The following is a 26,608-nucleotide window of genomic DNA, read 5'->3' on the forward strand; positions in this document are numbered from 1 at the left end:
TGTTGCCCCGGAAGCGCTAGTCCGCCCTCTGACCCTGTCTGCAGCTGTTCCTGGCACCCTAATTTCGATGTGTGCTACTTTGGCGTGTAGACGTTCCCTCGCAGCGCCTATTTCGATGTGGTGCTGCGCAACGTCAACATTGAACGTTGACGTTGCCAGCCCTGGAGGACATGTAGACGTTATTCATTGAAATAGCCTATTTCGATGTCGCTACATCGAAATAAGCTACTTCGATGTAGCATTCACGTGTAGACGTAGCTTTTGAAAGCAGCACTTTCAAAGCACCGTGGCTGGAAGCATCCTAATGCTAATGAGATGCTGAATATTCAATTCAGCACCTCATTAGTAATCTTTGAAATGGCCATTCACATGGCTATTTCGAAGTTTTGGCCAAATGTGGCCACAGCCATAAAGTCAGAGACTGAAATTTTTCATCGGATCACTTTATTCCTCTGGCTGAATAGGATTGCACCCAGCAGTATAGTAATTTGAATGGACTCAAATGCTGGGGTTTCCCTTTGGAGACCAATCCAATAATTCTGACTGTTATAACTAGTCATTCAGACTAAATGTATTCCAGTTGGAATTAAGTGTTCTTTCTTCTGTCATTTCACATATCATTATAGTGGCTATGGTTTTGTTTATAATGTTTCACTGATTGTATTTATTTCACCTCTGAAGTTCTCTTACCTAATATTTGCATAACTCTAACATGATTAGGGTGACCATCTGTCCAGTTTTGGGTGGAACAGCCCCATATTACAGACACCATCCTGGTGTCCTGATTTATTTTGCTGAAGGGGCTAATTGCCCTGTATTCCACCTTTCCCCTGCAGCTCGGGGAGCCAGGAGCCGCGACCTGGACCAGTGCAGCTGCCACCCAACTTCCCGCTGCTGAGAGAGCTGGGAGCCAAACCAGCATGATGGTGCAGCTGCCACCTGGCTTCCTGCAGCTCAGGGGAGCTGGGAGCTGGACCAGCGTGGCCGCCACGCAGCTTCCCACAGCTGGGAGAGCTGGGAGCCAGGGCAGAGCTGCTGCCACCTGGCTCCCCGCAGCTGGGGGAAACCAGGAGCTTTGCTTGGAGGGCAGCAGCCCCGCTCCCAGCACCCCAAGTCATGGGGAAGCCAACAGCCACAACTACCCCCCTCAGCGGGGAAGCACCCCCTTCCCCCAGCAGGGTGGCAGCCCCCACAGGGCAGACACCATCTGACTCTGACATAGGTGACCATCTGTCTTGTTTTGGCCAGGACAGTGTCATTCCCCCTCTCCCTCCACCCCATATTTGGCGAGGGGAGATACGGTCACCCTAGATATGATCAGCCAGGCAGTGTGGTTACTGGAAAATAACTGACCTGCTACTGAACTGCAAAATAGTAACAGAAGTTTCCTCTCTACAATAGCGATCTTGCATGGGACTTCATTAGCATTCAGGGATTTTCTGGGAGAGGGTAAAATAGGATTATTTTAGGCATAGCGATGCAATCAAATCCTTAAAGTTTCACAACATTAGTGTTATACTAAGCGATAGGAAACAAATTACCAGAAATATAGCACTTTAAAGAGTAACAAAATGATTTATTCGGTGATGAGCTTTTGTGGGACAGACCCACTTCATCAGATCCATTTTGTTAGTCTTTAAAGTGCTATATTTCTGCTGCTTTGTTTTGTTGGAGTACAGACTAACACAGCTACCTCTCTGTTACTAAGTGATATGAATACATTTGTAGATTATGTGGACTAATAAATGTATCTGATTTATAAGTAAAAGATATGCTAAAAATTGTATCAGTTGTTTTTACAAGCATCACAGACTGTTGGTTTTGTGCCCCTTGCTATAAATAGACTAAACCGTTATTTAAAGCTTGCATAGCTAGTAGTTTGAAACACCCTGCAGGGTTGTTCCGTTGCCTAATCTTAATCGTCAGGTTAGTCTTCAGAATGAATGCTTCTGATGTGAGGCTCCTTAACAGGAAAAATGACCTCATTCTGCCTCTTTGCTTCTGATTGCACAGTCTGTTTTCGAAAGGAAACAAGGGGCTTTATAGACCTGCCTTTTCAAAGACCTGAGAGCTACTCGGTTCCAGGAAGCTGCATAAGGAGCAATCTGCAGTTGCATTTGTGATTACGATATCTTTTAGATGAAAAACATCTTGCATACTTTTGTTAACAGTGAAGTGGCTTTTCCATGTTTGGAAGATTTTACACATCTTGAAGTTTTATTACCTTGATCAACAGACGAATAACTAAGCCTGGGATTTCTCCATTTACTGGCAGCTCTTCAAGAAGCTTTACATTTCTATGAATGGTTTCCTCACTACCAGTAAAGAGAAGAGACTAACATACCCTTCCAAAAGTGACATGTATGAACAAATGAAATTATTTTAATATACATTATTGTATTTCAAAAGATAAAGAGAGTAATATTTGTTATATGAATTGGTTAAATACTTGGGCTAAAATAATGTTTATTGTTGATAATGTGTTTTGGTATAAGTGTGTGTGTGTGTGTATATATATTGTTTATATATATATATATATATATATGTATGTTTACAGTGTAGGATGCAATATACGCAAGGGGTTGGCTAGCTACCAGCTGAGGAAATCATTGGTTTAAGGACCAGTTTGATTATCACCAAGTGATTAAAGTAAATTGTTTTGGACTGTGCTCATTTATGTACACTGAGTAGAAAGACACTTTCATGCTCACATTTTAGTGATTTAAATTTCAGAACTGGGCAGTGTTGCATTCTTACAAAACTTTGCTTTGAATAATTGCCATTACATGTTGCTGACTTTCTTTTAGCTTTGTTTCATTTTAAGGTAGGTTGTTTGATCACATTTGGCCATTTGTCATGTGTTACTTTAAAAGGCTTTTGCTGAACTACAGGCCTCGTTTTAACATGTTGTAGATCTCAAGTATTACTAAAATTAATTGCAAAGTGTCAATTGACATACATTATAACAGTAGTTTAAGATACTATAAGAGCACAGAAACTTTAAATCATGAATAGTTATCTTGCAGAACTGTGTTTATTTTACAAAGTGGGTGAGACAGTATCTTTTACTAGACCAAGTTCTTCTGGTGAGATAGACAAGTTTGGTCCAATCAAACAGATCAGACAGACGTTGGTCCAGTAAAAGATGCCATTTCACATGCCTTATCTCACTAGTATACTGGTACTGGCTTGGGTACAACTACACTGCATACAAGTAAGCATTTGTTAGAACTTTTGTCCATGTACATTTTCACATTTGCATGAAATTATGATTTAAGCAATTTTCTATTTTTATTTAAATTTTTACAGTGGTGAGAAATTATATGGAGCACCATGCCTTGGGGGGGCAGAAAGTTATTTACATGATAGTATTCTTTATGATTCAATACAAAAAAGCTTTATAACCATTAAAACACAAAATAGTCCTTCCTAAGTGGAATACTTTGCATTCATCCATATTAAACTTCATTCTCTTTATCTCAGACCATTTTCCAGTTTGTCCAGATCATTTTGCATTCTGACCCTATCCTCCAAAGCAGTTGCAACTTCTCCCAGCTTGATATCACCTGCAAACTTAATAAGCATACTAAATCATCCTTCAAATTATACAAAGTAAATATCCTGAAATCAAATGCTAGTAAGGTCTCATGTAGCGGTTTTCTGACTTCTACTATCTGTAATTTTGGATGTTTTTCAGTGAAAATATTTTTTCATTTACATGTGTTACAGTAAAGGCAATGTCTACTGACAGTCACAAATAAAAATCTATTTCAAGCCAAAAAATAAATAAAAGCGGTACACTCATCCCTTGCTATATGAGCACAATTGGTTCCCAAATTTCTGCTTGTAAGTGAGAACTCATAAGACTGACGCTAAATTCCCATTAAAATACATGTAAAAGTCTCCAATTCGTTCCAAGTGTTTGTAACTTGACATAAACCAACTGAGTGTAGGTACTTTTCTGATGTATTTGAATAGTTTGGCACCAGAAGTAGAATGTAGTATATGTATGTAAAGCAGGGATTTCCAACCTTTGGGTGGGGACCCAAACACGGGTCCCATTAGATTTGTTAAAGGTCACCAGCTGGGCAGTTTCCAGCTGCATGTGGCTGTTAAAGAAGCCATTTGCAGTTTCTTAACACTGCTGCCTCAGGCAGATATCTGTCAATAGCAATAACTGCTGGAGATGGCCGCGATCTCTATCACTAGGGATAGCAATTACCTTATGCCTACATGTTGAAACCTTAACACTTGAGTTAATTGCTTGGAGCAGGAGGGCTGGGGAGCCACCCAGCCTAGCAGCACCAGTGAAGAGGCTGCGGGAGGAGGAGGAGTGTCTAAGGCTGGGGCTGTTGAGGGCTGCAGCGTCTAAGGCTGGGGGAGGTTTGGGGTTGCAGGGAGGTGTAAGCCTGGGGGCAGTTTAGGGCTGCTGGGGGGTGTAAGGCTGGGGGTGGTTTGTCGCTGCGGGGGGGTGTAAGGCTGGAGGAGATTTGGGGCTGCTGGGCAGGTTTAAGGCTGGAGGCAGTTTGCGACAGTGGGGAGCAGTTAAAATCTGGCCGAGGTCTGCAGGACAGATGGTGGGGGGCTCTGCAGGGTGGGTGGTGGTGGGGGGTCTAATACAGTAAACCCTGGAGTTACTCAGAGGTTGTTCCGGCAACCCCTGCATAACTTGAATTTTCCTGCAAGGGGAGGGGAGCCAGGAACCACCAGGGCTGGTCAGTTTCCTGGCTCCCAGAGTAGCAGGAGCTTGGAACCAGGGGCAGGCTGGTTCCAGTCTTCCCATGGCTTGCAGGGCTGGGAAACTGATCAGCTCATGGCTGGTCAGTTTCACACTCCCGGGATTGCAGGGGAGGGAACCAGGTGAAAAGCCTTCTCCTTCTCCTCTCCCAGCTGAAGGGCTGTCAAACAGCTGCATGTCTGAGGGAAGGGAGGGAGAAGGCTCCAGCTGCAGGTGTCCCCACCTCCCCAGCCAGGGACCCCGGTCATATAAGAGGGGAAAGTTCACTCATATAGTGAATGAAGGTAGGTATATATGTTCCTTGTTCTAGCGAGTACTCATAAGTAAAGTACTCATTAAACGAGGAATGAGTGTACTATATGAGGAGCTGTCTACAAAATGAAGTGCACATACTTTCTCTAATATTTTAAGACTGTGGGAAAGCAATTCTGTATAAAATCATGGCACAGAAATTGCTTTGAAAATCACAAGTGCTCTTAGAGTGTTCTTGAGGTATACATAAATGAGAGAAATACATCACGTTTGCACTGATCTGCATACTGAGACGTGTGTTCTCCCTCACACCTTATCCTAAATGGATTTGCGGTGTGGCTGCCTGTTGTTAAACAGCTGTTATGTTGTCCTGGCTCTCACTGGTGGGTAACGTGATCCCTACATATAAACCACGGGCACATCAGTAATCTTAAAGAGACTACTTGCATGAATAAATTACAAGCCTAAGTGTTTGCAGGGTAAATGCCCTAGATTGTATACCAGTTGGTAAAGTGCATTGTGATACTTTCTAATGCAAGGAATTAGACACATGTAAGATGTATGTATACTTTATTTCTCACTCAGTGCTTTTTATGTGGTATAATAGTGGTTCAAAAGCATGTAGTTGAGAAAATAAAGGACATGCTATAGTACACATAGGACAACTGTAAGTCTATTTATAATATACATCATTGACTTAAATATTAGGAAAGAGATCATCGTTGCAGACTGCAAAGGGACAGTGACTGAGCAAATCTAGTTTGAGCCTCGTCTTGGTCCTACAGACCCTACTTGCATACATGGGCTTTTGAAAGTTTTGCGCTTTCTGCCTGAAAGGATGGCAGGATCAAACTAAAACTCACTTCCAACTGGAAGGCAGTATAATAAATGTACTGTCCATTCCCGATTGTGTCTACTACTCTCCATCTGCAATAAACATCAACTTTGCTTTAAAATTTCTTGCAGGTAATCGGTGACGCTTGAAGCTCCAGAGTGCGTGTAACAGACCTATTCGAGATGTATCAGATATCCCAACTAATGTCAACACCAGCAGCAAGTAAATGTCTGAACATTTCTCCAGGCTTTCTGAATTGGGATTTTGTTATTTGGGTTTTATACTGGAATTTGTTAACCACCTGTCAGGGATTATGTTCTTACACATCAAGGGTTGCCTTCTGATGTGAATATGAATTTCTTCCCCTGAATGTAATGTCTTCCCATTGGTTGAAAAAGCATGATTTTGCAGACCTTTTTGTACAAAATTGTAAAGAGGAGTGTAGCGTAGCAGCCACCAACATATGTAAAATACAAATCTATAGTGTGTAAAATTGTGTAAATATGGAAAGCACTATTCCATGCAAACAGTTCCATACAAACAGCTGAGGGATAGGCTGACAATTGCCATTCAATGTGTTTGCATTTGTTACAGGAGCCTTGTCTCATTGCCTTTTTCCCCAAAATGTCCCCCTCCATTCTTCAGTTTACTTATCCATGAGCCCCAGTACCATCTCTGGAGCAATCTCTTTTTATGGATGAATGACTCTATAGGAGTGTTCTCTGTTCAGTCCACAGGTCTAGTGGCCTAGTCTCTTCCTATTCAATGTATCAGGGATGCTCTGAATAGGGTTCAGCTGGGCCAGCCTGTAACTCCCTATTCTCCAACCCGCTCCCTCAACCCACAGCTAGGAATAGGGAATCTGGGGTGGTTAGAGGAACTATTCTACTTCACCAAGGCCTTGGAAGTATGATGGGATAAGCTGGCTTCTCACCTCCTGTATATCTTCCCCTGGATCACTTCCTACCCCACCTGTTGTCTGAGTGCCGGTCTGGGTTGCTGTCTGATGATGGTCCTTTACTCCAAACCCCAGATTCTCAGCACTGATGCAGGTTTGAATCTTGACAAAACATTTAAATCATGCTTGCTAGATATCCACAGAGTCCTGTGATAAATCATTATCCGCAAATTTTTTGCCATTGTTGCCAGATCTGCTCCTGCAGTGCCACATCTCCAGATGTCTACTTGCACAATCCATTGTGGTATTTTTTTCCACCATATAATTGTTACAAGACAGCCTGAGCCCTGCAGATAGAATCAGTGAGCAAGCTATTCATGATGCAAATCAGGCAATGCCATTAGAAATGCTGAACCTATTTACTTGTATGTGCCTGGATTTACTTCCCACAAGTCACTAAGATGTACAGTATATTGGTACTGGGATTACTGTCTGTAATCAGCTTTGATTTGTGCTACTCTTTTGGGGATGATGCTATATAAGTCTAAATTGTATGATTTTTGTTTTTATCTACCCATCATCTTTCTGTTTTCTTTCCTTTAGTGTCTCTTTTCCGAGTTTCCTCCTCCTTTTTTGCTTCTTGCAGTTTCATCAGGGCATATTGTTAGTCAAAATCAGTTAGATGGTTCAACAATCATTTGCAATGACTATGTGATGAGCCTTTGCTGGGACTTCTTGTTAGCTGGTATTTGTCTCAACAGGTTCTTCTCTGTTTGATAAAGAGCCCAGACAAAGTATATCTCCTGGAAACCTTTTGCCAAGGTATGGAGGAAACTATCTTTTGTTTCATTTTTTCCCATTGTGTTTGAAAATCATTTCTAAAATACCAATTAACACTGCTTATGATTTGGCTGCTATCATCACACTAACGCATAGCCACCTTGCATCTCACAGGTATCGCTATGCCGCAATCCCAGCCACTTGAAACTTTAAAGCTGCAGTAGGCGTAGCATTCACATACTCCTGCTGGAAAAGCACAGCCCTCAGCCACTTGAGCTAAAGCAGAGTGCCCCTGAAGTGACTGTAGCAGATGGTACATAACACAGTTGTTCATGTCAAACTCTGTCCGACAGAGGACAGTGGTGCACATCCACCTCTGATCTTTGAATTATGATGTTGTCATCTCTTGTCCTTAGTAGAGATCTTTGTATGACACGTCTTTTCCAGTTTTCAAGAACTTGATAAGTTTCTCACTGTCTTTGAGACTGTTTGCTATGCTTGCTTGTATTGATACTGACAAATGTATATCTGGATTAGTGCCTGATTCTGCAAAATGCTGAGCACCTTCAAATCCCAATGAAGTCACTCAGGACTGTGTGTACTTAGAACCTAACAGGACTGGCGCACAACTCCAAAATCAGAAATATACCTTACCTCTACCTAACAGTCTCCTTGTGTTCCAGTGGCAAAGGTTACTCACTTCTGTCTCAAACACTTGCCTAGTGTCATGTGTTATTCAACTGTTGCTACATTTCACTCCAGAGGTGGTTTCATTTCCACAGTGGGTGAAGTGATCTCTGTGGAGTTTGTATAGCTTCTCTTGGAGTGGTCTCCAGCAGCCTCATAGCCGCAACATGGTGCTACAAGCAACCCTTTGCCTCAGTTTTTCCCTTCAAGGGGCTTCTTAGATAAAATCCACACAAGCTTCCATGAGTCCTATAACAGCCCACCTTAGGCTCTGATTTTGTTCACAAGATGTTCACAAATAAACAGACTTCATTCATCCCAGTCTTAAGCTGGGAACAGCCCCTCTTCCTGAGTGCTGTGTCTTTCATCTCTCTGGGCAGCTGGAGACAGCCTGGCCTGTATTCTTCTCATGAGAAAATAAAACTTCCAGGAAGAGGCTTCTGCCCACTTGTGACTCCCAGCGACTCCAGATGGAGAAGAGACCACAGCCAAAGACTCACCTCCTCAGTTCCTGAAGCTTCTTCACACTGTCCACATCTCCTTGAGCTTTTCCCACTTCCCTGAAGCTTCTTGTTGCCCTTTAGAGGGGAATTAGGTGAGCCCTGCTCTAGAGGGCCTCCTTAGTCATCAAGACTGGCTCTCCCCATGCCTCTAGTCTGTAAGGGCAAGACATCCTGTTACACAGCTATGTCCTGTTCTGGGAACTTTTAAAATAAAAAGCAATGCACTCCTAAAACCGTTATATTTCAATCATGCTTCAACATTTATTCCCCTGTGCAAAACAGACATATACTAATTAGAAGGGTTTATTTCTTTCCTTTTCAGTTACACTTACACCTTTCTGGACAGTAACACCTCATATGAATGTTGCTCCATAAACCCCTTGACGGGCTCTCTTTTCACATGTCGCCGCAGTCCTCGGCTCCTTACAAATGGCTACTACATTTTGACGGAAGACAGTTTTCTGTCTGATGAAGATGGTAATGTAACACTGACCCCATCACAGACAAGTATTACTTACAAGGAGAAATTAGTGAGGTAAGTGAGTCACACATATTGTTTTTAATATTCAATATTGGCTTTATATCTCTGGACTTAACTTGGAAATTTCTGATTGGCTGTCAGGGCATCACTATCATGCTCAGTACATGGTCGTATCTAGTTCCTTTATCTCTATACCTAGATGCCATTTCCTAATAACAATGGAACACACCACATAGTATAATTTTGAGAGACTGCAGAGGTTAAGTCACTTGGTCTTCAGAGCCATGCCTTATCATCTTAGAAGTGTTAAGCACAGAGATGTTACTGTGGTCGGATATATTTGGTTGCCCAGGAATTCATGGTTTTGCTCTTATTGCTGAAATCTTTACTTATGTATATCAAGAGTGACTTCAGTTCTGTGCATAAAAAGGAAGATCAGAGCAAGTCCAAAAGTAGCTATCACAAAATGTTTTAACCTTTTAAGAAAATTCAGTTTTTTGTTTGTAAAAATGCCAGGATAAGCAACTGGTGACAGAGGAGGTTTTACAAGCAGAGCCACATCTACACAGCCTCGGTACTTCCAGCACCCCGCTCGCTGACAACGAAATCTCGCACAGCTATGTTAATTAGCCATGCAAGTTTGCAAATGGGCAACAATTTGCAATTTCTAGAAACCTCATTGGCATAGTGCTGCTGGCAGCAGCGCTGTGCTAAGTGCCTGCGTAGACATGGCCAGGCAGAACAGTAAACAAAAAGCTGCAGTTTTTAGAAATATAGCAAAACAAATGGTTTGCCCAAGGAAGAGGGACACTCTCTTCAGAGAAAGAAGTGTAACTCTCTGGCTCATAAGAGGTTACTACCACAGCAGAAAATAAAATGAAATGTAGGTTCTGCCCTGCAGTTCTTATGCAGGTAAAATTCCCCCATGATTTCAGCTGTGGTGTTATCTGAGGAAGGACTGTAAAATTTGGCTCTGTAGTGTTACAGTGTCTAGTGGTTTTGTATCCAAAGAGCTTAGTATGGAAACTAATAAACCTTGTATCACCCTTGTGAAAGAAATAAACATTGTTAGACCCATTTTAAAAATGAGGAAACAATGGCATTGAGAAATGTAATTACAAGCCTAAGAGTGAATGTGTAATACAGCCTGGAGAATGCCTGACTCTTAGGCTGGTACTCTAACCTCTAGAACATGTTGCTGTTTTATAAATAAAAGTCATTTGCCTGATCCTGTTGAAACATGATTATTTCTTTTCTTTCTAGAATATTCAGGAGAAGGAAGAAAATACGTCGCTCTCTCACTGGTTTTTTCGGGCTCGGGGATTCGGATTCATGGCTCAACAGCACTGTCCTTAGCCATATGGATTCTTCTCATGGAGAGGAGACTTGGAATGATGGAGATAGTAAACTAGGTGCCAGTCAGCGCCATAGCAACGGTGAGCCCACAGTAACATATCTCATATGTTCTGTCTTAGATGGGTTTTTCTGTTCTTAATGATCATTCTAGGTGGATAAGGATTTGCTGAAGGTTTTTTTTTGGGGGGTGGGCAGGAGGCTTTGCTTGAATCAGCATTTAGAAGACAGACTGGAGGCAGAATTTTGAGGAACAAATATTGAACCAGTGACAAGAAAATAAAACAGTGTTTGAGCCCATGGAGATCTTTGTAACTTAGGACGGCCTTTGAAAATTGACTTTGGATGGAAAGCCAGAGAAGGAGAGATTTACTACAATATTCAGTCTGATGATTTGGCATTTGCTGTTTTCAGGTTGAGCTTTTTATATTCCCACTGTGTCTTAATATTATGAAGTTTTGTCCTTAGTCTGCGTCTTTCCCTTGCATTTTCATACTTATAATAGGTCTGCTAGTTCTATGTCACTAACAGTTCAGGAAAATATTTGTGATTGAGTCATTTTTAGGCCAGATCTGCATTAGGAGGTAAAATCAATTTTTTGCCATCATCCACACAGTGGGAGGTTAACAGGAGAATGTCTCCTGTTGATTTCCCTTATTCCTCGTGACTGCCAGGAGTACAGGATTTGATGATAGAGACATGACAGTTCCATTTGGGGCAGGCGTGTCCAACCTGTGGTCCACGGGCCGCATGCGGCCCTGGACAGCTAGTAATGTGGCCCCACAAGATCGTAAACTTTTAACATTATTATGTGATTTATATACATTAACTATATTATATATTTTATATGCAGCCCAAGACAATTCCTCTTCACTCAATGCGGCACAGGCAAGCCAAAAGGTTGGACACCCATGATTTAGGGCATCCCTTCTAGGCAAACTAACTTAAACCCTGGAAGATCAACCATCAGCAGGTCAATCTTCCCCTAAGTGTAGACTAGTCTTAGCTTCTTTAAAATCAGCATTGATTTTTCAGTCCCTTTCCTTTACTATGAGCCCAGAAAGTTACAGATGTGTTTCTTGCAGACAACTCTGAATTTTTTTCTGAATGCAAAAGCTGGATGTCACAAAGGCAAACACCAGGAGCTGATGAATCTTCTTTTTCTAAAGATGTGGTGTTCATTCAGTCAAGAAAACAGCTCAGTAATTCCTCTCATTTCTCCCATCTTATGGCAGATGAGTATTTCCACGAAGAGACTTTGGATTATTCAAGTGAGTTATATTCTTTCCTTTCAATTTATTTTTTGAGCTAATTGAAATTTTTTTTGTTTAAATTGTATTGAAAAATGGCCTTTTTAGAAACTGGAGAATTTTTACAAAACTTTAATTTGGAAAAACAAAACAATTTTTTCACTGCATCTAAAAATGAAAAGTTTTCATTGTTCTCCCTTCTCTTATAGCACTCTTTTCCCTTGTTCCCCCAGAGTCAGATGCAAAATTGAAAGAGGAAGAACCTCAGGAAATGGAGAGGGTAGGGTAGAGGAGAGGAAGGGAGCAGACTGGAGATTTAAGAGGGGACTCGGAAAATAAAAAAACCGGAGACCAACATTTTTTGCGAAAAACTTTAAATATCCCAAAATGTATTCCCGGTGAAACCCACTGAATAAACTCATTACCTTTGTGACCAAGTCTAAATTTCATTGCAACAAAAGTTGAATTTAGGGCTTGTCCATTTGCCATTTGTTTAGTTAGAATCAACATATCAGAACCTACTTTTTTCCCTACTATAGTCCAGGCCTCTTTAGGCTCATGCCAATGTCCCTTACTCCATGTGATAGCATGGAATACGGGGGTTGACAGCTGAGCCCAGAGAGGTCAATTTTCCTGCTTCTATGCCAGACATGCAAAATCAAACTCTGGAAGATTACCCACAACATGTCAGTCTTCACATAAGTATGGATTCACACTCAGATATTTCAGTTTCTAACATTAATTTTTATATTGCATGTGTATATATATAATATAACAAATAATATAAACTATTAAATTAATAATAATATATAGATGTCTTAACTGCTTGTTAGACAGGCCTATGTTGAGATTTGCACTTTAGATTAAATGCCTTATTTAAGATTTTTTTTAATGTATGAACAGTGCAGTGTATCTTCCACAATTTTCTGGCATATTGTATGGAAGCTTAGCTCTGCTGAAGTCATTGGCAAAAGACCAATTGATGTCAGTGGAGCTAAGATTTCCCCCTGGTCTTTTACTGCAAACATATTTTTGATAATTTAAAAGTGAAATCTTTGAATAAAAATAAGTCAGTTAATTTGTTTGAGTTATGGGCATTTAAAAATGACCACTTGACATTTTTGCTTAATTTGAACTTTTTCTTAGACCCTTAGGAAGTGAATTTCCAGTTTTTGATATTTGCAAATTCACACAATTCTAGTTTTTAAAAAATCTAAAAAACAAGTAATGTTTTATATTTGTTAAAGTGATCAGTTTGCATTTCTGAATACTTCTCATCGTCATTTCAGTGTACATCCTGATGTCCATTGTTAGAAATATCTGTCAATTTAAGGAGGATTTTGTGGGAGAATATATTTTTATATAACACTTGGCTGGAGGTTATATTACAGCTTGATTCAGAAGACTTTACAGCTTTCAGAAAAGAGAATGCAGATGTATAGTCTGTCAATATAGCATATACAATAATTGGATTTGCTTGTACTGGATTTGATTTAGCCCACTGAAGACTCCCATTGTCTTCTGTGTAGCTGGTCCATGGTGAATACTAGGTTAGAGCTTGGTAAAGCATCTTTTATATCACAAATACTCCTTCTTTACTGAATTGCACAGTTAAAGGGGTCGACAGATGGAAGTAAGGAGCTACTTCTTGTTTTCCAGTATATCCAGAAAGAAGAATCATTATTTCTGATTTGTTTCTTTTCTTATTAGAATGGAATGCAGTGAGAAATGTCATTTATCAAATGATTATGCTGTCCATGTGTTTAATCATTTCCGTGTGCACAAGGTAATTTTGATTTCATCTTCATTATTATCATGCCTTAATATATATGTGAACCGGTGAATAGAACATGACATTTAAGTACACATTTTCAAAATTAGACACGCAACATTGCAAAGGTGCATTTGCAAGCAAATATTTGTCTGTATGTGTGCAAGTTAGGTGGTTGGATGCAGATTTGATACCTAAGTGGCCCTGTACAAATGCAGGATCTATATGCACGCATCAGCCATTAGCTGCATACATTAGTTGTGCAGATATATATTTCAAATTGTGCACCATAATTTAGCATCTCTGGCATATGAGCTGTGCAATCAGTTATATAGGAAATACTGTTGGAAAACACAACCATTTGCAATTTTTACTTTAATTTTATTAAGTTGTACCATATGTCTTTCAAATAAAATGTATACATAAATATCCTCTAAGATTGAACTAAATTGTCTAGTTAAGCTACTTGGCCCTTTGATTTGAGATTAGTCAATTCTAATAAAATTAAGAAGTGCAGTGTTCTGTATCTAATTTTAATTTTTTTAAATTTTAGAGAACAATTGTAGAGAACAAAGATGATCTTTGAGAGTTATTTGCTGCATGTAGTACAGAATTTCATTTTTTTAGCTTGATGCATAACCAACATCCTAATTGGCAAATTTTCTTTAAAATACACAAAAGAGAACTGGAGCTTCAAGAAATCAGCTCTTGCTTCCTTTTACATTCTTGGTACTAATTTGCTATCTGCTGTCTGTATGGTTTAGTTTATGTTTTGCATTTTTATTATTATAGGTGCAACATAGAGCACTGCTTATAGTTGAGATTGTCTAAGCAATTTCATTCTAATGGGTCATTTCAGATGCTTGTTTTGTTAAACCATTATTTTTAGGCTGAATTTTTGCACATTCATTTATGGTCTGTGAGCACTTTTTTGTTATTTGGAAGTTTGAGGGGGAAAAAGAGTTTAGCTGTTTTCAAGACCCCATGAAGTGACACCCCGACCTCTTCATACACACACTTTTGAGATTATGAACCCATTTTGGAGCGGTAATGGATCACACCCTAGTGACCCCAGCAGTGTTGGAAACTCTGAGTTTAAGTCCCTGGGAAAAGATCAGTATCAGAGAGGTAGCTGTGTTAGTCTGTAGGTTCGAGAATAAAGAGAAGTCTTGTGACACCTTATAGACTAACAGATATTTTGGAGCATAAGCTTTCGTGGGCAAAGACCCACTTCATCAGATGCATGAAGCGGGTCTTTGCCCATGAAAGTTTATGCTCCAAAATATCTGTTAGTCTATAAGGTGCCACAAGACTTCTTGTTGTTTTGGGAAAAGATTAGTTTCAGTGTCAGAGATGCAAATAGAAGAAATCCATTGAATCTAGTGTCACTTGTAATGCCAACAGATTCCAGTCAGCAGCAGACAACATCAAACCTGGGACCTTTGGAACTTAACTAACTCAGAGCTACTGCATGAGCTGAAGGACATGCATCTCTTCAAAGCTACAGCAGATGTATCAATCTCTAGCAAGCCTAGCCATCACTAAAGGAGACAAAGAATGACACACTAAGGCTGTGTCTACACTAGCCCCCTTCTTCGAAGGGGGCATGGAAATGACACGGATCAGGGAATATCAATGAGGCACTGCCATGCGTATGCAGCACCTCATTGGCCTCATGGAGGCCATGCAAATTTCGAAGCTGCTAGCTTCAAAGTGCAGACATCCAGTCTAGCCATGGGCGCTCCGAAATATATGCCCAACTTTGAAATTCTCTTACTTCCAATTTGTTTTGGGGATTATGGGTGTGGCCACATTTCCCACCATCCCATTCAGTTTGTTTACAGCCACGAGTCCTAGCTCTCAGTGTTCTCTGCTGTTATTTAGCTGTAGGTTAGCCCTAAATGTCTTCTAAAATCCCAGTAAGCAGTGGAAGAGTTGGTAATGCCCTTAGACAATACTGACCTCCTGTAGACCAGCAAATTCTCTCGTCTGGGACCTATCAGGTCCTGAGAGTGCTGGACTAGAGAGGTTCAAACTGCACAATATATTTCCTGACATTGGTTTTTTCTTAATACATACTAACCCAGATTCAGTATACAAGAATCTTATCACATGATATAAAAAATAATATACTTGTGAATGCAGAAGGGATGAGCATTGTAATGGAATTTCTGAGATACTTGTCTGTAGACAGGTGCCAAATTTTAAATTTCAGTAACGGCTTACCTGAGCCTCATAAACTACAGATTTCCCTATCTGCCATGACTTTTATTTATTTCTCCAGGATTTTGTATATTAATTACAACTAGCATTAGCATTCAGATGCTATTTTGGGATTCTGCAAGATATATATTTGAAGAAGAGGTTTGACAGTTTGCAAAGGGACCCTTGTCAGTGTAACAAAAAGTCCAACGAACAAATGTTTGAAGCCTTGCATCAGGTCTTCAGCCTCAACTCCATGTCCCATCATCCCCCTTCACTTTCCCCTTCTCCAGCCATGTACTACCATACAGTGTGCTGGTTGGGGAAACTGGGTCCTTCCAGTACATTAAGCTCCAGCCCTGGACTCTAGAATCAGCAGCTCAGTCCACATCTTTGCTGCTGATCCCCTGTGTTTCTCCCTACCATGGTCTTTCTCATGCCTACATTAACACTTCCCTGGCCTGTGTGGGGTAAAAATTCCATCACATTCCGTGACATAGGTCTTTCCCCCTAGTCCCTGCTTCACATTACCCATTCGGGAATACTGAGGTGCTTCACGGAAGGACCAGGATGGTAGCTTGCTGCAGGCTGATCTGGAAGATGTGTGTAGTACATGTTTTTTTGTGTTGGTTCAATATCTGTGCATCATACAATTTAAAAACTATGGTATTTATTTTGATTTCAGATGCTTTCTGGGAGGACGCTTTGGCACTTTGTTGGTCTTTTTGCTGATGATAATTTTAGTTTGTAAGTAGAGACTTTCTTTATACTTGACATATAATATTGTACTGGATTAGATTCAAAGGCAAAATTCTATCCTTAGATGTGCTTGCATAGTCCCCTGCCTTCTGTAAAAGCTGCACATGTGCATCTGAGGGCAGAATATTCCCTTTAATCACACGCAGAATCATAAATTTAAAACTGACTGTTCTTTTGCTCCAAAGATGCTGCCAAGTCATGTTTCATCATTCTTGCCACATCTTTCAAAACCACCACGTTACGGTAAGCGGTGGAGGAATATTTCAATATACTGAAAAGCTTTAGCTGAAGAGGAGATTCTGTCAATGTTCCTTGTGGTCAAAATGATGACAATGAGTGAACAGCAGGTATTGAAAGAGGCTTTGGCTATACTTGCTACTACTTTGTAGTCATGAAAATATTCTCCTTATATCTGAATGTTGCCTTTGCATGCTTTGCAGTAAAATCAGTAAAAAAGGAAAAAAGTAAACCTGTTAAATCATAGTCTAGTGCAGGGGTCAGCAAGTCCCCAGCACTGGTGCCAAGAGTGACATGGGCGCTGATTTTCATTGGCATGCAAAGCAGGAGCTCTGTCCCATCCCTTCTCCCTCTGGAGCCTGAAGCTTGCTCAAAGCCCATGGATTCCCCAAAAAAACAGCTAATGCTACCAACCACCACCTAAACGGGCAATCTCAGCATCTTAATTTTTTTACTAATGAAGCTGTTGTATGTAGGAGTATAGTGACTTTTAAAAGTATCGCTGGCACTCAGACCCTACATGGAGGTCAAAAGGTAAAATTTCAGCACTCTTGCCTCAGAAAGGTTGCTGATCCCTGGGCTAGTGAGACAGCATGAATAGTATAGAAGGAAGTGGTAAATTAGCCTGAGGAGCTGAAAAAGTCTGTTTCTTGATTTTTATTTGAGGCTCTGTTTCAAACTGATTTAATTCAAAGTTCTGTATATAGGCATGTCTACACAATATAGTTATTTCCAAATAATGACCATTATTGCAAAATAACTATCCTAGCATCTACACAATGCAACTGCTATTTCAAAATAATTTTGAAATACCAGTTGGTCAACCTCATTACATGCGGAACAGCGCCTATTTTGAATCAGCTATTTCAGAATAGGTGCTCTTACAACAGGGAATAGAGCCTATTTCGAAAATAATCTTATATTACAATCAGCCTCCGATGAGGCTTTTCATTTTGCTACGTACAATTAGAAGATCAGATGTCTTCTTACGTCCCAACTCATTTTGAATACTACTGTGCTCATACAGGTATTTCTGTGGAGTAAAATGCCACTGCTTGTGTGAGTAAGGTACTACTCCACATGAGTAAAGCTGGTGGAATTGGGCTTTCTTTGGCTATGTCTACACTATGGCGAAGTTTCGAAAGAAGCCCTTCTGGAAGATCTCTTCCGAAAGAACTTCTTTCAAAAGAGTGCATCCACACACAAAAGAGTGATCGGCTTGTTTGAAAGAGAGCATCCACACAGCCCATCCACTCTTTTGAAAGAATGGGCCAGGGATCAAAAAATAAGGCGCCATGAGGACTGCTCTTTCGAAAGAAGGGCTCCGCAGGGTGTCTACACATGTTTTCTTTTGAAAGAAGCTTTCAAAAGAAGGCATTCTTCCTGAAACAGACTGCTTTCAAAAGGAGTACTGCATTCTTTTAATTTAATATCAAAAGAATGCTCTTTGTGTATGGTTGCTCTGTGGGATATTTTGAAAGAGCTCCTTCTTTCAAAAAATATTTCAAAAGAACTTGCTAGTGTAGACGTGGCCTTTGTGTATTGGTCGTTACTGCAAATCCCTGTGTTAATTCCCTTCCTCCGTAGATTTTGGAAAGAACAAGAAGCTTTGAATTGCGCTGAGCATGACACCTCTGCATTAAGATGATGATTATAACCTAAGATCATGCTTCAGCTATACACCTGTATGGATCAGGAAGAAATTTTTTCTTTCCATTTACAATAGGCCAGATGTACTCAGGTGCAGATTTGCCTTTATTTGAAGCATCAAAAATTGGCTACAGCTGGAGACAGGACATTAGACAGGGCTGACCAGTACTCTGAAGTAGTACAGAGAAGCCTCTTTTCTTTAATGCCTGATTGTGAACTCTTGCTCACATGTTTAGGGTCAAACTGGTCACTAGATTTGGGGTTTGAAAAGAATTTCCTATGTCAGGTTGTCAGGAATCTTTAGCAGTTTTGTCTTCATCCAGGATGTGGTGTGGATTATCTGCTAGGATCATATAGGGATATGTCAATTTTCTGCCATTGCAGAGGCCTTGGAGTGTTGGTGGCATCTTACTCCCTCCTGCTCTCTGACTGTGGCATAACAGTTTAGCCTTGTGAGAAATGAAATATTTTGTTCTGTCTAAAGTCACTGGGTGAAGTTTAATGGTCCGTGATAGAGCTGAGCAAATTTTTTACATCAGGCCCCACTTTTCAACCCTGCAATTAGCAGCTCCACCCCAACCTGTCTAATGTAATCCAAACCGAAGAAAAATTTGGTTATGTTTGTATGAAAAAAAAGAAGCTTTTAGCATATTTAAGAAAATAAATCTGTAGAATGTAAAAACTTTATTAATCAGTGTATAAATGTGAATACACAAACATGAAAACAGTAACATATTTCAACATTTTTAATGAGATAGATGAGCCTGAGAACCAGCAGCCGATCATGCTGCCCCCACCTTATGAAATTTCACACCTCTCCATGGGGGCTCACCCCCACTTTGTGCACCTCTGGTCCATGATATTCAGGGAGAGAGATTAGATTGTCTAGTGGTCCATGTTTGTGTTAAACTATACAAAAACAGTTGGGATATGCAAAAATGTACACATTAATTTTGATATTTTCTTGCAGGAAATAATTGAAAGAATGAATCGGTGAGTAGAATGCCATAAAGGATTCAAGGGTAAGGAAAAAAACACATACTTCAGAGAAGAGTGAACCATTAGTTCCAATAACAAAGTCTGCAGACTCACCAGCTGAGCTGCAACTTTGTCAGATTGTATGAGCTAAGTTAGACTTGCTCAGTACTGGAATGGAAGGTCTTCAAAGACAAATCAGGTACTTAAGAAGTGGTTTGGAGGATTAATAACTTGCAATCCTGACTCTAAATTTGCATTATGCTAATATAATGCCATACAGCTAAAGTCATGTCCATTTGTGCTGAAAAGATCCCACAGAACTTTTCACCAGAAATGGGTTTTAGTCCTTGTAGCCTCATCAAATTTCAGTATAACCAATTCCATCTAAATCTCCTTTCAGGTTTCATTTGGATAAAGTATTCTTTATTCTCTGAAGTTAACTACTGAATAGTGTGAGCTGTTAACAGTTGCTGTGTCTCAAACAAGAGGCTGTTTCATTTCAGTGTGATTTAGAGATATGGGGTCAGGTCTCTGTGCTGCTCTATATCAGTGTGGCACCACTGAATGAACAGTTACAGTAATTTACACAAGCCAAAGATTTGGGACCCTAATAGTTTAAAAAGCCCTTTGATATTCTTCTCCCCTTTAACTTCTCTTCCTTCCAGTCTTAGCTCAACCCTGTGCCTTATTTCCAGCTTCCAGTTCTGCGGCACTTCTAATGCTGATTCAAGATATTAGATCCAGGATCCTGAAATCCGTTTCCCACAATGAGGGGACAGAAACTGTCCCTTGCAGTGTGGCCATCTTGCTCCCCATTGGAATGAGACACAGATGCAATAAAGTTAATAATCAAGATAGCCTCTAGTACTTCCTCCTCCTTCCATTCTTGGTGTAATGAGAAGCAGAAGGAAGAGTGGGGTTGTGGTCAACATTCTCAGTAAGCTGAGCACTTGGGCAGCCACCAAGGAGAAATTCAAGTGCCATCCAGCCGATTAGCAGAGCACCCACAGCCACCCATCAGTTGCATGTTTCTACTTGCAGTGCACATCTGCACATGCGTCAGTGCACAAAACAAATTATTTTCTACATATGGTTGGAAAAATTTAGAGCGACCTTTGGTTGTGGTCCAATTTATATTCCTCCAGCGCCTAGACATATCAGCCCTGTTTTATGCTCCCTAGTTATGCTCAGTTGAAAACCTGATCTCTGGTTGCATACTTGCAGATCACACTTGGAGAATCCTTGAGTCAGCAGATATGGAAAGGACTTATAGCCTGAGACTGACGCATCTGAGAATTTCACACAATGATTTGAGCCTTCTTTCGGGCTTCCTCAAGCCTAGGAAGAAAAATGTGCAACCCAGTCCTCAAGTGGCCAATTAGTTTATAGCATGTCTTGTTGTAAATTAGATTGCAAACTTTGTCCTGCAAACATTGTCCTTTGCTTTTCATAGACATGAAAGAGCAGACAGGTTCTCAATGTAATGTGTAGTATTGTTTAATTAACAAATTTCACTCTTCTCTCCTCATGAAATATAGGCTTCAGCACATACAATCGGCTAATGAGATCCATTTTTCTTTTGCCAGTGATCAACAAGCAGATTTTTCAAGGTTTTTTCTCCCACTAGCACAAAATCATTTTAATTGGACTATACTTGGATTCTTTCACAGTGTATTTTAAAGCCTGGCTTTTTAGCACTCTGTTTGAATGCAGTCCTGCAAGCAAAACCATGCAGGAAGAACTCTGGGCTCCCATGAAACCTCTTGATGCCAGTCGGCTCCGTGTAGGCACAAGCATCACTAATGCTTTTTAAAATGCTTGTTAAATTGCAGAATTTGGTGAAAAAAATGTGCGACAAGCTCTACAAATCCATCTTTTGTTGACATTTAAACTATTTTGTTTTGGTCGTAGAATATACACTGTAGTCTTGAAATAACCTGTTGTCAAATTGTTTAAAAACTGCCCCTAGCCTTTGTTTGTCAGAAGCTGGAAATGAGTGACAGAGGAGGGGTTGCTTAATGATTACCTGTTCTGTTCATTCCTTCTGGGGCATCTGGCAAGGGCCACTGTCAGAAGACAGGATACTGGGCCAGATGGATTTTTGGTCTGACCCAGTGGCTATGTCTACAGTAGCCCCTTACTTTTGGAAGGGGCATGGTAATGAGCGAGTTGGGAAGATGCTAATGAGGTGCTGTCATGAATATGCAGCACTTCATTAGCATAATGGCAGCCACATGCGATTTGAAGTCCTATTTAGTTTTAGGAAGAAGGGGCTTTCAAACTCCAGGGGGTACTTTCGAGAGGCCCCCATCTACACAGGTGGTGCACGATGCTAAAGCGGCACTTTCGAAGTGCATGCAGTTGCCATTATGCTAATGAGGTGCTGCATATTCATAGTAGCGCCTCATTAGCATCTTCCCAACTCGCTCACTACCCTGCCCCTTCCAAAAGGTAGGGGCTAGTGTAGACATAGCCAGTATGTCCATTCTTAGGAGAATGGTTCTGGATAACAGTGAATTGGAAAATACACTTTAAACTCTTCAAGGCCTTCATTGTCTCATCCTGCCAGAGCCTGTTGGCCTTTATTTCTGTCCTGGGTTCTTTCTCAGGGATTTTGAAAGCAGAAAATGGGTGTTAGAAACACAAGGATGGAAATTAATTGTGCAAGAATAGTGCTTCCTGTCACTAGAGATCAGAAGTGCTACCTTCCATCAAGTCAGGTCTTGAAAGGGTTGGACGAGAAGTTGGAGAGGCCAGAATCATATTGTTAAGGTTACAAAGAGTCCATGCCTTTATTTTTAAAGTACTGAGCTTCATTTTTCTGATATTAGGTTTAATAGATGATGCCAAAAATCCCCTCAGGTGACCAGTAACCACTGTTCTTTGACTATGTTATTTCATAACTAGTTTGTTTCACTTGCCAAATATGCCAGTTTAGACAACACAGTGTAGAATTTCATCATCCCATGCTACAAAATCATGACAATATGATTAGTAATATCGTATTGTCTACAAAATCTTTTTCTGCCACCCCTGCTTTTGGTCTGCTTATTCCCCATTGGGCTACAGCTGCCAAATCTGACCAGTAATGCCACCCGTGGAAAGGGTGACTCCACAGGTGGGATGCAAATAGGCTGGCAGCCACAGTAGAAGTATCTGTAAACTTTTGTAAAAAATAATTTAAAAAATGTAAAGGTTCAGCTGAAGGAAAAGAAGGGAAATGATAAATCAGTGCTCAGATGCCTTTTTGTACTTTTATAGTTAGTTTTATAGCCATTCGCAACCAGGATACCTCAAGTCACCAGGGCCTGATGAATTGCATCCTAAAATACTCAAGGAGCTGACACAGGAGGTATCTGAGCCCCTAGTTATCATCTTTGAAAAGTCATAGAAATCATGAGAGATTCCAGGAGACTGGAAAAGGACAAACGTAGTGCCCAGATATAAAAGGGAAATAAGGGCAACCCAGGAAATTGCAGACCCGTCAGCTTAACTTCAGTTCCAAGACAGATAATGGAGCAAATAATTAAGGAATTCCTCTCCAAATATCTGTAAGGTTATCAGGTGATTGATACGTAAGAGTCAGCATGGATTTGTCAAGAACAAATCAAATCAAACCAACCCAATAGCTTTCTTTGAAAGGATAACAAGCCTTGTAGATAAAGGAGAAATGTTGGATGTGGTGTACCTGACTTTATTAAAGCATTTGATACAGTATTGCATGACTTTCTTATCAGTAAACTAGGAAAATGCAACCGAGATGGGGCTACTATCAGGTGGGTGTGTAACTGGCTGGATGACCATTCACAGAGAGTAGTTATTAATGGTTCACAGTCATGCTGGAAGTGGGGTTTCACAAGGGTCAGTTTCACAGCCAGTTCTGTTCAATATCTTCAGTAGTGGTTTGGATAAAGTCATACCGAGTGCATTTATCAAGTCTTTAGCTGGGAGGGGTTGCAAGTGCTTTGGAGGATAGGGTCAGAATTTGAAATTATCTGGATACACTGGAGAAATGGTCTGAGGAAGGCAGGATGAAGTTCAATAAGGAAAAATACAAAGTACTCCACTTAGGGCAGAATAGTCAGTTTCACATACACAGAATGGGAAGCAACTATCTAGGAATGAGTACTGCAGAAAGGATGTAGGGGTCATAATGGACAACAGACAATGTGAATCAACAGTGTGACACTGTTGCAAAAAAATGCAAACATGATCCTTGGATACATTAACAGGGCTACGTCTACACGTGCAGCCAACATCGAAATAGGCTATTTCGATGAATAACGTCTACACGTCCTCCAGGGCTGGCAACGTCGATGTTCAACTTCGACGTTGCTCAGCCCAACATCGAAATAGGCGCAGCGAGGGAACGTCTACACGTCAAAGTAGCACACATCGAAATAGGGATGCCAGGCACAGCTGCAGACAGGGTCACAGGGCGGACTCAACAGCAAGACGCTCCCTTAAAGGGCCCCTCCCAGACACAGTTGCACTAAACAACACAAGATCCACAGAGCTGACAACTGGTTGCAGACCCTGTCCCTGCAGCATAGATCCCCAGCTGCCGCAGAAGCAGCCAGAAGCCCTGGGCTAAGGGCTGCTGCCCACGGTGACCATAGAGCCCCGCAGGGGCTGGAGAGAGAGCATCTCTCAACCCCCCAGCTGATGGCCGCCATGGAGGACCCAGCAATTTCGACGTTGCGGGACGCGGATCGTCTACACGGTCCCTACTTCGACGTTGAACGTTGAAGTAGGGCGCTATTCCTATCTCCTCATGAGGTTAGCGACTTCGACGTCTCGCCGCCTAACGTCGAAGTTAACTTCGAAATAGCGCCAGACGCGTGTAGACGCGACGGGCGCTATTTCGAAGTTGGTGCCGCTACTTCGAAGTAGCGTGCACGTGTAGACGCAGCTCAGGAGTGTTGTGAGCAAGACAACAGAAGTAATTCTTCCACTCCACTCTGTACTAATTAGGCCTCAAATGGAATAATGTTTCCAGTTTTGGGCTCCACAATTTAGGAAAGATATGGAGAAACTGGAAAGGGTCCAGAGAAGAGCAACTAAGATGATTAAAGGTCTAGAAAATATGAGCTATGAAAGAAGATTAAAATAACTGGATTTGTTTAGTTTGGAAAAGAGAAGGCTGTGAAGGGACATGATAGCAGCTTTCAAGTACCAAAAAGACTGTGGCCACACAAGCCCTTCCTTTCGAAAGGGCTATGGTAATGTAGCACTTTGGGATATCCTAATGAGGCACTACCATGAATATGCAGCACCTCATTAGCATAATGGCGGCCACACGTGCGTTGAAACCGCCGGTTTCAAAATGCAGCCACCCATGTAGCTGGGGGGGGGGCCTTTCGAAACAGACCCCTGATTTTGAAAGCCTTTATTCCCATGTGGGTTTGGAAAGAAGGGGCTTTCGAAATCAGGGGTCTGTTTTGAAAGGCCCTCCGTCTACAAGGGCAGCTGCATTTTGAAACCAGCAGTTTTGAACCATGCTTGGTGACCATTATGCTAATGAGGTGCTGCATATTCATGGACGTGCCTCATTAGCATATCCCGAAGCGCCACATTACCATAGCCCCTCCAAAAAGAAGGGCTAGTGTGGCCACAGGCAAAGGGTGTTACAAGGAGGAGGGAGAAAAATTATTCTCCTTAGCCTCTGAAAATAGGACAAGAAGCAGTGGGCTTAAATTGCAGCAAGTGAGGTTTTGGTCAGACATTAGGAAAAATTTCCTGTCAGGGTAGCTAAGTACTGGAATAAATTGCCTTGGGTGGTTGGAGATCATCACTGGAGATATTTAAGAACAAGCTGGATAGATATCTAACAGGGATGATCTAGATGGTACTTGCTCCTGCCGTGACAGCAGAGAACTGGACATGATGACCTTTTGAGGTCTCTTCCAGTTCTAGTATTCTATGATTCTATAACATTGTTGCTTGTGAGAATGATGTGTGGAAATGAGGGAAAACATAGATGCAATCATTTAAAATGAACTTGTTAAGGACTAAATATCATTCTGGTTGTATTCAGAATGTAAGACTTAGCACCAAGAACACAAGCAGAGAAAACAGTCATGTTATTTATTTTGGATATTGAAATACTGTTGCTGAATATGTTAAATATTTCCATGATAAAAAATAAATAAGAAGGGAAACTAACAGTGAGTATTTGTAATTTAAATACAACAGGGCATACTTTGGGCAGAGAATCCTAAAGCAAAGGAATATTGCTTCATATGATAATAATAAATGACAATACAATTCTAACCAAAAATAAAAAAATTGAGAGGCTCCACACAACTCCATATTTTTCTTGTAGTACAGATAAGCTTGAATAATTCTGTGAATATTACATAATTCAGCTCCTTTGTTCACTTTAACACTCCAGTCTACTAAAAATGGACAGATTACTGCATGGTATTTATATATATTTTGTGTTACTTATGATATGGTAGTTATAATTGGCCTTCTTTTCAATGCACGTTTTAACCCAATGAAAAGAAAATTCTCTTTATTTTAAAAAGTAATTTTTAAAAATCAATCATAAAGATAGAATCAAGCTAAAAAACAAAACAAAACAAAACAAAACACTGACTCACAGATAATCAAGGTTGACGAAAGAGGAAAGGCAACCCATTGTAACCTGGGTGCCTAAATCCAAATTTAGGCTACTAAATAAAAGTATTTTTGAAGTGCTGAACATTTGGAGCTTCTATCAATATGAGAATCAGGCTCAGGGTATTTTAAACAGTATTTACACCTTCAGTAATTGAGTTTTTCGTCCATTTTAATGTATTAATATATTTAATTAATTAAAATAATTAAATTAAGTAAAATTATTAATTAAAATCCAAAGAGGAATTTTCAAGATGCACAAGTAACAATAAATTTATCACTTTTTGCTCCTGTAATCCTTGTTCACCAAGCTCTGACCTTTTGTTTGATCATTTCTTCCCACGTACAATCAAATTCTAGGTCCAGTCCTTCAAACACCTCATACCAGATGTACCTCTCACTGTAGCAAGGAGGCTGGGTTCTTAATGGTAGCAAGCCTTATGCCTGGCAGTGTTTGCAGAATTCCTTAGATTGGAAGCTTTTTGAAGTACAGACAAATCCATCTGTGGCAGGTCATATACACCTATGGAACTATACTAACAATAACTATACCTCTCAGAACTAATGGGGGTAGTAAAAAAGAGTACAACTACATAAAATAAGTACAGACTTT

At 40.6% G+C, this 26,608-nt stretch overlaps 1 protein-coding gene across 7 annotated transcripts; it reads left to right on the forward strand.

Annotated features, from left to right (window-relative positions):
• The first annotated feature begins 1,953 nt into the window (after positions 1 to 1,953).
• Positions 1,954 to 21,753, forward strand: TMEM71 (transmembrane protein 71). Of its 7 annotated transcripts, none has more exons than XR_012644138.1 (11): positions 1,954 to 2,361; positions 5,957 to 6,047; positions 7,485 to 7,545; positions 9,016 to 9,228; positions 10,438 to 10,610; positions 11,613 to 11,798; positions 13,488 to 13,563; positions 16,436 to 16,497; positions 16,695 to 16,856; positions 19,367 to 19,389; positions 20,913 to 21,753. XR_012644138.1 is itself a non-coding variant. In XM_074985609.1 (11 exons), exons 2-10 carry the CDS (start codon positions 6,008 to 6,010, stop codon positions 19,371 to 19,373), a joined length of 876 nt encoding a protein of 291 aa, XP_074841710.1. In that variant the 5' UTR covers positions 1,954 to 2,361; positions 5,957 to 6,007; the 3' UTR covers positions 19,374 to 19,389; positions 20,913 to 21,753. The 7 variants fall into 7 exon arrangements, 4 of the variants coding, with proteins under 4 accessions (XP_074841710.1, XP_074841711.1, XP_074841709.1 ...); XR_012644136.1 differs by having other exon boundaries at positions 16,695 to 16,752; positions 19,367 to 19,573; XM_074985609.1 differs by having other exon boundaries at positions 16,695 to 16,752.
• The last annotated feature ends 4,855 nt before the right edge of the window (positions 21,754 to 26,608 follow it).

The sequence above is a fragment of the Carettochelys insculpta genome, chromosome 2 (genome assembly GCF_033958435.1).
Source record: "Carettochelys insculpta isolate YL-2023 chromosome 2, ASM3395843v1, whole genome shotgun sequence".
Taxonomy (NCBI): Eukaryota; Metazoa; Chordata; order Testudines; family Carettochelyidae; genus Carettochelys; species Carettochelys insculpta.